Here is an 11,217-nt window from a genome sequence, read left to right as displayed (position 1 = left end):
TCGATGTCCTAATCCTTAGTGTATATGCAAGGCAACTTATTTGCAAACAGCTTCTTTGAAGACTTAATTGACTGGATAATCTTTATATGAGGTCATCCAGGGTTTGGGTGGTCCTTAAGACCCATGATAGTGTCCTAAGAGAAAGGAGACATGGACACAGAGGAGAACCCACATGAAGTAAGTCAGAGACTGGAGTGATGAAGTCATGAGCAAAGGATGCCTGAAACCACCAGGCACTGGAAGAATCACCAAAGATCTTCTGGATCCTGCGGTAGGAGAGAAACCTGAGACAACTGATGCCCTAATATGGCAGATGAGGAAACTGAGGGTCAAGAAAGGTGGACCCAGGCCCCACCCTTAGCTGGGAGCAGCACAGTCCTCTGGCCCATATCATGCAGTTGCCCAGGGCTTCTTGAATTGGCTGTGAGCTCCATTCAGCTCAGCCAGTCATGCTGAGTCCCTGAATAACTTCTGGGGGACATTAGCCACCCGAGTGTGAGAAATGTATGGCTGGGCCCAGTTCCCCTTTAAAGATGCTCCAGAGCGCAGATGTTTTGCCTCAACATAACCAAAACCATCATCTCTCCAAGTTCCTTCTCCCAGCTCATCTCTACCACAGTGACACTTGGTGTACCCTGGACACACATAACAGCATGCCAGTAACAGGGTAATCCAAATCCCAGGAAACCAGCCTAGGAGACAAGGGCTGGCTCCTGCCTCCTGGGTCCTTCTCATTACCCAGCTATGTGGCAGCTCCCAGGACATAACTCAGGACCCACAGAATGTGGCTTGTTGTGAGAAGACCATGATCATCAACCAATTTCAGTTGCCAGGATACAACTGCTGCTGCTTGGTGTCTTGTCCTCATTTGACTTCTGCGAGTTCAACAGCAATGAAGACCAAAAGGAATACTACTTCAATCTTCAGCTTCATGGAGGGTTTTCTAGAATTGAGTGTTAAGACATGAAAAGCTTTATTTGTAATATCTAAGATACAGAACAACCAAAGCATGCAGGTATGAATATGTAAGCGCAATGTGTTCCATCCCTGCAGTGAAATAGTATACACCGACACACTACTGTGTGGGCATATTTGAAAACATGATGTTCAGTGAAAGATGTCAGACACAAAAGGTCCCTTACTGTGTGATCCCTTTGATAGGAAATGTCCAGAACAGGTAAATCTACAAAGACAGGGCTAGTGATTGGCAGGGACTGGGGAAAAGAAGGTGACTTCCCATGGCAGTGGAATCCCTTTTTGGGGAGGTCGAGAGTTCTCTGTAACCAGACAGAAGGGACAGTTACATGGCATGCCTGGTGTACTAAATGCCTTGAATTGTTCTTTATTTTTGTTTGAGATTTATTTATTCAGGGTCATGTGGAAAAGCTGTCATGAAGAGCTAAATTGCCTACTTGCTGTGATCACCAAGGCCCAAGAAAGAGCCCCAGATGTCACCAGGAATGTGACAGAAGAGCAGAAGCTCAGGCTGGAACAGTTCATGCAGAACCTGAATAGAACAGTCCCCTTTCCAGAAAAAACAGTGAATGATTGCCTCGACCTTCCCCAGAATTTGTCTGAGATGTAATGGGTCCAAGTGCTGAGGCCAGAAGTGGAGAGTTCTATGTGTACAGGTATCTATGCTAGAGAGAGTACCAATAACACGACTACATGGATGCCATGGCTGAGAAGCAAAGACTACTAGATGCAGTTTCAGGCGAGCGTGGAAGAGGATATCATTGCTGCCACGGAGCAGATAACAAAGCATTGGACAAAGCTCCAGAAGTTAAAAGAGTAAGAAATTATTGGCAAAGAAGATGAAAATTTAGCAGAAAAAATCTAAAAGAATGAGCTAGTCGGGCCCAGAAGCCGCAGTCTAGTTGTGTGAGGAGGCTTCTGGAACAAAAGATGAGAAAGAAGAAGATGAGCCAAGCTTCATCATGGGATGATGACAATGTAGCTATCTTGGACGGCTTATTCCTGACTAGAGTTCAGAAAACCCAAGTGAGCAGGGATAGGAGGCCTTCCTCTCAGCCTCTCTCCTGAAGACTCACGGGTTGGGGAGCACTGGAAGCACTGCTCTGCCCCCAGCCTTCATGGGCTTACAGCCTCTGGGATGAGAACTATCTCTGGGATACTCAGGCACTACCTCACAGAGTTGATCTATATTCCTGTAGAAAGGAGAAAGCACCTAACTTGTTGCTGGCAAGTTTTTCACATGTGAACAGCAATGACATTGAGGCTGATATGCATGAAGGGAGCACTTATTTGGTAAAGAATAGAAAACCTTAAAAAATTAAATGCCAGCACATGAGACACAACTGCAAGAGATGAGCCAGAAGGAGCCAGGAACTGCATGCATCCAGCTCTCCTATGTGGGTGGCAGGGGCCCGAGGACTTTGACCAGTTTCCACTGCTTTCCTGGATGTATTGGCGGGGAGACGGGTCAGGAGCATGAAAAGAGGATTCAACCCTGCACTTAAATGGGATCCTGGTTTAACTTGCTGTGCCACCTAATAGGTTTAAAAACTTGGGATTCTGGCTTTTGTGTGCCCAGAAATGAGATTGACTTCAACAGAGACAGCTTGCTTTATTGAAGCAAAGAGGTGATGAAGGTTTCTGAAGAGACGATGTATAGCGTGCATGTAGGGCCAAGCTTTTATCTGGTCTGGTTGCTGAGGGGCTCTCCAGAAGCATTGGAGGCCTTTGGCATATCTAGTTTTGCCAGGCATTTTCTGGGTGGGCAGAGAGAGAGAGAGACTGAAAGTAGATTTCCCGTGAAGGGGACTAGGGAAGGGTGACATTCTTGTGAGCCTTATTGTCCTTTATCCCAGACCCTCAAGGTAAAAAAGGGAAGAGGAACATTGATTCTATCTGGCTACTTACTGCTGAGAAGAGCCATGGGGTTTTTCCTCTAGCACCTCTCCTGGAATTCTCTTTGGGTTTTGAGAGAAGGTGGTGGACTAGCATCATGGTCTTAACCTGATCTTGAGAGATGGCTTTGATGTGATTCTGTAAGAAACTTTGGAACAAATTAAATAGGCATGGTGTGAATAGCAGGGCTATAGGGATGACTGTGACAGACCTGGTAAGAGGAGCTAACCATGCCCACTTCCCATGGGAGACAGCAGAAAAGCATCCTGCCCAAAAGAGATACAAGTGTTAAGAAAGTTTTCACCACAAGTGCAGCCAGTATGGGTTGGTGAAGATTAGAGCCAGGACTACGCAGACACTAGCAAGAGGTGACAATGCATTACAAAATGGAGTACAAACAGAAAGTTAAAAAGGGTATCTGTGTGGGTGTGAGGTTTCATACATCACTCCAGAGTCAGCAACCTGTGATGAGATCAGAGGTAGACTGGTGGAGTCTAGTACCGATGACTCTCCTGTTTTTGGTCGAAGTTTGGGATATAAAGTGAGAGTGAAGAAGTCAGTCTGGTCTGGAGTGAAGCAGATGAACACTCTTCAGAGCTAGAGATTGATGATGACCTGTTGTCAGAGGTAATCAAATGAGCTTTGGAGTGGTGTCATCTAGAGATCTTCCCGGAGGACTGGGAGGAAGGTGTAGAGTTGGCTAAAGGTGTTCACCTGCAGTCCTGGAAGTCACATCATAAAGGAAGTGTGACCCTTTTCAGGGAAGGCACTCTGTTGATTCTGATTTTCTAGCTGGCCTGGGAACAGAGCTGTCCTGAATAGGTCAGTATAGAATAAGCAGGATCTCTAAAAGGAAATTGTCAGTTTTGCATGTAATGTTACTAACCTCAGGCTGCCTTCCCTGATGGCAGTGGTTACTTTGAAGGCTGGGCAGAGAGAAGGGCTTTGTCAGCTTAGGGAGGGCCAACAGGGTCTGCAGCAATCCCGGATTCCTTCAATCCTAGGGGCAGTTCCGTTTTCAGTGGCCCAGCTCCTGGTAGAGCCAAAAGGCCTCTTTAGATGCTGGTTTTTGTTTGGACTGCCTACTGTCCAAATCCTGGGCTTTCCACATTGACTGGCCCTTGTTGGGTCTCCTTGATGGGAGATCACTGTGTAAAGCAGTTATTAATTGGCCTGCCACCTAACCCTACATTGATCCTGCTGTCTAGATCACCCCTCTTCCTCTTGGTCTCTATTAAGCAGACCACAGAAGTGTTATGGGCTGTTAACCAAAATTTAACGTTTCAGGTTCTTGCCATTTACTTAGAGATGAATTCCAAGCACTGGCTCAAGCAAGACATGCAGCGTGGTGAGGTTTAGGATGTATCCGTAAAGTGAGAAGAATACACAGGAACATGAGGTCTTTATAAAGGGGGAGTGGGCCAGAAAGGGTAAATAGAGATTTCCGTATCAGTTGTTTCCAGGGGTCAGACCAGAGTCTGCAAGTGAGAGGGCATGCAGGCGAGAGAGTGCAAGCGAGAGGGCAGAAAAGAGAAACATGGAACATGGGGCCGGCAGGAGAGGGCTGGGCACATGCTCACCAGGGCTCTTCTTCACTTCCAATAGGGGAGTGGTTACATAGTCTGGTTGACAAGTGGGTGGCTATAGGGGAGAGTACATGAGGGGTAAGGGGTGTGGCTTGTGAGCCTAATCTTTTCTCCCTGCCCACTCCCATATAATTTCCCTCTCAGAGATTCATGAGCCTTAATCTTATGGGGATGCTAAAGAGCATAGACTCATCATATCTTCTGTATCTACTCCTGTTGATCATGGATGCAGGCCCTGCCTATCCTGGGAGTGGAAATCTCTTCTAAAGAGTTCATTTCATGATCTCAGACACTGCCAATGGCTGCGTCTCCCACATTATCATCATTACTCTCAGAAAGCTAAAAGAAAGCAAGTAGCAACTAGAGTGCACTTTAAGATGGAAATAATACATTTCATAGACTCCCAGATAGTATGTGGAGATAGGCTCCTTATGCAGACTATAAAACCATTTAGCCTGAGCATAGGGATTTTTTAAATAGAAAATTTTATATAGAAAATATAAATTTCAAAAATACAACTTTTCGATTACAGCGGTTCTTCCCCATAACCATCCTCTCACTCACAAACCATCCCATCTACTACTCCCTCTCCCATCCCATTCTTCATTAAGATTCTTTTTAAATTTACTTTATATACAGGAGATCAACTCTATACTGAATAAAGGTTTCAACAGTTTGCAGACACATAGTATAAAGTGTTGTTTGAAGACTAGTTTTACCATTAATCCTCATAGTGCAACCCATTAAAGATAGAGGTTCTACATGGGGAGTAAGTGCACAGTGACTCCTGTTGTTGATTTTTTTTTATCTTTTATTTAATGAATATAAATTTCCAAAGTTTCGTTGTTTCTTACTGCAGTATAGTATTCTAAAGAGTACATATCCCATAATTTCTTTATCCAGTCTACCGTTGATGGGCATTTAGGTTGGTTCCAGGTCTTAGCTATTGTGAATTGAGCTGCAATAAACATTAGGGTGCAGACCGCTTGTTTGTTTGCCAATTTAAATTCCTTTGGGTAAATTCCAAGGAGTGGGATGGCTGCGTTGTATGGTAGGATTATCTTCAGGTTTCTGAGGAATCTCCAGACTGACTTCCATAGTGGCTTAACCAGTTTGCATTCCCACCAACAGTGGGTTAGTGTCCCTTTTTCCCCACATCCTCGCCAGCATCTGTTGTTGGTAGATTTCAGTATGTGAGCCATTCTAGCTGGGGTGAGGTGAAACCTCATTGTGGTTTTGATTTGCATTTCCCTGATTGCTAATGACCTTGAACATTTTTTCATGTGTCTGTTGGCCATTTGGATTTCCTCTTTTGAAAAATGTCTATTGAGGTCCTTGGCCCATCTCTTAAGTGGGTTGTTGGTTTTGTTTTTGTGGAGTTTCTTGATCTCTTTGTAGATTCTGGTTATTAACCCTTTATCTGTTGCATAGTTTGCAAATAGTTTTTCCCATTCTGTCGGTTGTCTCTTCACTCTCCTGACTGTTTCTTTTGCAGTACAGAAACTTCTCAATCTGAAGTAATCCGAATAGTTGATTTTGGCTTTGACTGCCTGTGCCTCCCGGGTCTTTTCCAGAAACTCTTTGCCTGTGCCAATATCTTGAAGGGTTTCTCCAGTGTTCTCTAGTATCTTGATGGTGTCAGGTCATAGATTTAGGTCTTTAATCCATGCTGAGTGGATTTTTGTATAAGGTGAAAGGTAAGGGTCTTGCTTCATGATTCTGCATGTGGAAATCCAGTTTTCCCAGCACCATTTATTGAATAGACTGTCCTTGCTCCAGGAATTAGTTTTAGATCCTTGATCAACTATAAGTTGGCTATAGATGTTTGGATTGATTTCTGGTGTTTCAATTCTGTTCCATTGGTCTATCCATCTGTTTCTGTACCAGTACCATGCTGTTTTGATTACAACTGCCCTGTAGTATGTCCTGAAATCTGGTATTGTGATGCCTCTGGCTTTGTTTTTGTTGTACAAGATTGCTTTAGCATTTCGAGGTCTCCAGTGTCTGCATATGAATTTCAGCACCATTTCTTCCAGATCCGAGAAGAAGGTCTTTGGTATCTTGATTGGTACTGCATTGAATCTATAAATTGCTTTTGGGAGAATGGACATTTTGATGATGTTGACTCTTCCAATCCATGAGCATGGAAGATTTTTCCATTTCTTGGTATCCTCTTCTATTTCTTTCTTTAAGGTTTTGTAATTTTCATCGTAGAGATCTTTAACGTCCTTGGTTAAGTTTATTCCAAGGTATTTGATTGTTTTTGTAGCTATTGTGAATGGGATTGATCTTAGAAGTCCTTCCTCAGCCATGGCATTGTCTGTGTATACAAAGGCTGTTGATTTTTGTGCATTGATTTTATACCCTGCTACTTTGCCAAACTCTTCTATGAGTTCCAATAGTCTCTTAGTAGAGTTCTTTGGGTCCCCTAAATAAAGAATCATGTCATCTGCAAAGAGGGATAGTTTGAGTTCTTCCTTCCCAATTTGTATCCCTTTAATTTCTTTTTCTTGCCTAATAGCTCTGGCTAGAACCTCCAGTACTATATTGAATAGCAGTGGTGAGAGTGGACATCCCTGTCTGGTACCAGATCTCAGTGGAAATGCTTCCAACTTTTCCCCATTCAATAGGATGTTGGCTGTGGGTTTTTCATAGATTGCTTTGATTGTATTGAGGAATGTTCCTTCCAAACCCAGTTTGCTTAGAGTTTTCATCATGAACGGGTGTTGCATTTTATCAAATGTTTTCTCTGCATCTATTGAGATAATCATATGGTTTTTTTTCTGCAGTCTGTTAATGTGGTGTATCACATTGATTGTCTTGCGCACATTAAACCATCCCTGCATACCAGGGATAAATCCCACTTGGTCTGGGTGGATGATCTTTCTGATGTGTTGTTGCATTCTATTGGCCAGAATTTTATTGAGGAGTTTTGCATCTATGTTCATCAGGGATATTGGTCTGTAATTCTCTTTCAGTGCTGCATCTTTTTTCCGGCTTAGGAATTAAGGTGATGCTGGCTTCATAGAAAGAATTTGGGAGGACTCCCTCTTTTTCGAGTGTTCTGAATAGCTTGAGAAGAATTGGAGTTAGTTCTTCTTTAAATGTCTGGTAGAATTCAGCAGTGAATCCGTCTGGTCCTGGGCTTTTCTTTGTTGGGAGGGCCTTTATTACTGTTTCAATTTCTGTCTCAGAAATGGGTCTGTTTAGGTTTTCGATGTCCTCATGGTTCAATGTAGGTAGGTTGCATGTGTCCAGGAATCTATCCATTTCTGATAGGTTTCCGTGTTTGCTGGCATACAAGTCCTTGTAGTAATTTCTGATGATTCTTTTTATTTCTGTGGTGTCTTTTGTTACGTTTCCTTTTTCATCTCTGATTTTATTGATTTGGGTCTTTTCTCTTCTTTTTTTTAGTTAGTTGGGCCAGTGGGGTGTCAATTTTGTGTATTTTTTCAAAAAACCAGCGCCTCGTTTGGCTGATTTTTTGTAATGTTTTTCTTGATTCAATCCTGTTGATTTCTTCTCTGATTTTAATTATTTCTCTTCTCCTACTAGATTTGGGTCTGGTTTGCTGTAGGTTTTCTAGATCCTTGAGGTGAATTGAAAGCTCATCTATTTGGTGCCTTTCCAAATTCTTGATGTAGGCACCTATTGATATAAACTTTCCTCTTAACACTGCTTTTGCTGCGTCTCATAAGTTTTGGTATGTTGTGCTGTTATCCTCATTTACTTCCAGAAAGTTTTTGATTTCTCTTTTGATTTCTTGAATGACCCATTGTTCATTCAGGAGCATGTTGTTCAATCTCCATGTGTTTGCGTATGCTCTAGGGATTCCTGAGTTGCTAATTTCCAACTTCATTCCTTTATGGTTTGAGAAACTGCATGGTATGATTCTAATTCTTTTGAATTTGCTGAGACTTGCTTTATGGCCTAGTATGTGGTCAATCCTAGAGAAGGTTCCATGTACTGCTGAGAAGAATGTAAAATCTTTAGCTGTAGGATTGAAAGTTCTGTATATATCTGTTAGATCCATGTGGGCTATAGTGTCGTTTAAATCTATTGTATCCTTGTTGATCTTCTGTCCTATTGATCTGTCTATTTCTGAGAGTGGAGTATTGAAGTCCCCCAGTACTATTGTATTGGGGTCTAAGTCTCCCTTTAAGTCCATTAATAAATCTTTTAGATAAACTGGTGCCCTGTAGTTAGGTGCATATACATTGATAATTGTTATATCTTCTTGTTGTATTGATCCCTTAATCATTATATAGTGCCCCTCTTTGTCTCTCTTAACAGTTTTTGTGGTAAAGTTTATGTTGTCCGATATTAAGGTGGCTACGCCCGCTCTTTTTTCATTTCTGTTGGCATGGTATATCTTTTTCCAGCCTTTCACTTTCAGTCTGTATGGATCTTAGTTGGAAAGATGTGTTTCTTGTAAGCAGCAAATAGATGGGTTTTGTTCCTTAACCCAATCAGCCAATCGGTGTCTTTTAACTGGACAGTTCAGGCCATTCACGTTCAATGTGACTAATGATAAGTGGTAACTTTGCCCTGCCATTTGCCAAAGATAAGTTCTAATATATGCTTTGAATTCCCTGTGATCTTTTGCTGTGAGGTTTCCTTCCTTGGTTTCCTTCCTTTACCTTCTTTCATATTGATGACCGTGTTTCTGTGTTTCTGTGTGTAACACATCTTTAAGCATCTTTTGCAGGGCTGGACGAGTGGCAACAAATTCTTTCAATTTCTGTTTGCTATGAAAAGTCTTTATTTCACCTTCATTCACAAATGAGTGATTTGCAGGATATAATATTCTGGGCTGGCAGTTGTTCTCTCTTAGTACCTGGGCTATATCTCGCCATTCCCTCCTAGCTTGTAGAGTTTCTGATGAGAAGTCAGCTGTGAGTCTGATTGGAGATCCTCTGAGAGTAATCTGACGTTTCTCTCTTGCACATTTTAGGATCTTTTCTTTATGTTTCACTGTGGAGAGTTTAATTACAACGTGTCCTGGTGAGGATCTCTTTTGGTCGTGTTTATTAGGGGTTCTGTGAGCTTCCTGTACTAGGATGTCTCTGTCCTTCTCCAAACCTGGGAAATTTTCTGTTAATATCTCACTAAAAAGGCCTTCTAATCCTTTCTCCCTCTCCATGCCTTCAGGAACTCCTAGAACCCAAATGTTGGGTTTTTTAATAGTATCCTGAAGATTCCCGACAATATGTTTTAGGTTTCTAATTTCCTCTTCTTTTCTTTGGTCTGACTGTCTCCTTTCCTGTGCTCTGTCTTCTAAGTCCGATATTCTCTCTTCTGCTTCACCCATTCTGTTTGTACGGCTCTCTATTGTGTTTTTCATTTGATCTATTGAATTCTTCACTTCAGTCACTATCACAGTTTCCTGTTGTACTAGTTGTTTCGTTTCATTTTGATTCCTCCTTAATATTTCATTTTCACGAGAGAGATTTTCTATCTTGTCCATTAAGGATTTCTGTAGTTCAAGAATTTGTTTTTGAGAACTTCTTAATGTTCTTATCAATTTTTTGAGATCTGCTTCTTGCATTTGTTCTATCTCATCATCTTCTTTTTTTTTAATTTATTTTTTTTTGCCTTTGTATAACTTTATTATTATTATTATTATTTAATCTTTTATTTAATGAATATAAATTTCCAAAGTACGACTCATGTGTTACAATGGCTTCCCCCCCCATACCGTCCCTCCCACCGACAACCCTCCCCTTTCCCACTCCCTCTCCCCTTCCATTCACATCAAGATTCATTTTCGATTATCTTAATATACAGAAGATCAGCTTAGTATACCTTAAGTAAGGATTTCAACAGTTTGCTCCCACACAGAAACATAAAGTGAAAAATAATAGATGATTTTTTTTTAAATGATGATGAAATCAGATCAGACCTATTGTCATGTTTAATCCCAGTGAGAGTCAAGTTGGGAATTGATAATTTCTTTCTTTCTTTTTTTTTTTTTTTTTTTTTTTTTACAGAAGATCAGTTTAGTGTACATTAAGTAAAGATTTCAGTCGTTTGCACCCCCATAGAAACACAAAGTGAAATATACTGTTTGAGTACTCGTTTTAGCATTAAGCCTCAGTGTACAGCACGTTAAGGACAGAGATCCTACATGAGGAGTAAGTGCACAGTGACTCCTGTTGTTGACTTTACCAATTGACACTCCTGTTTATGGCATCAGTAATCTCCCTATGCACCAGTTATGAGTTTCCAAGGCTATGGAAGCCCCTTGAGTTCTCCGACTCTTATCTTGTTTAGACACGGTCATAGTCAAAGTGGAGGTTCTCTCCTCCCTTCAGAGAAAGGCACCTCCTCTTTGAAGACCTGTTCTTTCCACTGGGATCTCACTCACAGAGATCTTTTTGCCAGAGTGTCTTGGCTTTCCATGCCTGAAATACTCTCATGGGCTTTTCAGCCAGATCCGAGTGCCTTTAGGGCTGATTCTGAGGCCAGAGTGCTATTTAGGACATCCGCCATTCTATGAGTCTGCTGAGTATCTCACTTCCCATGTTGGATCACTCTCCCCTTTATTTATTCTATCGGTTGGTGTTAGCAGGTACTAGACTTGTTTATGTGCTCCCTTTGACTCTTAGTCCTTTCATTATGATCAATTGTGAACTGAAATTGATCCCTTGGAGTAGTGAGATGGCATTGGCACATGCCACCTTGATGGGATTGAATTGGAATCCCCTGGTATGTTTCCAACTCTACCAATTGGGGCAAGTCAGCCCGAGCATGCCCCAAA

The 11,217-nt window shown here is 41.8% G+C and overlaps 1 protein-coding gene and 1 pseudogene across 1 annotated transcript in view; both read left to right on the top strand.

The window, feature by feature from the left end:
* Window positions 1-1,100: 1,100 nt before the first annotated feature.
* Window positions 1,101-1,946, top strand: LOC149119158 (PRKR-interacting protein 1 pseudogene; annotated as a pseudogene).
* A 1,121-nt stretch (window positions 1,947-3,067) lies between these two features.
* Window positions 3,068-11,217, top strand: part of LOC149119157 (RNA-binding motif protein, X chromosome-like) — a 32,395-nt gene continuing 24,245 nt past the window's right edge. The window contains exons 1-2 of the mRNA XM_089325289.1: window positions 3,068-3,085; window positions 4,159-4,219. Of these exons, the coding sequence (XP_089181415.1) occupies window positions 3,068-3,085; window positions 4,159-4,219 (79 nt within the window). The remainder of the gene's footprint in view (window positions 3,086-4,158; window positions 4,220-11,217) is intronic.

The sequence above is a fragment of the Oryctolagus cuniculus genome, chromosome Y (genome assembly GCF_051225735.1).
Source record: "Oryctolagus cuniculus isolate XC-2025 breed Fujian yellow rabbit chromosome Y, ASM5122573v1, whole genome shotgun sequence".
NCBI classification, from domain to species: Eukaryota; Metazoa; Chordata; class Mammalia; order Lagomorpha; family Leporidae; genus Oryctolagus; species Oryctolagus cuniculus.
The sequence above is the reverse complement of the archived record's forward strand: the minus strand, read 5'-3'. Positions and strand labels throughout refer to the sequence as shown.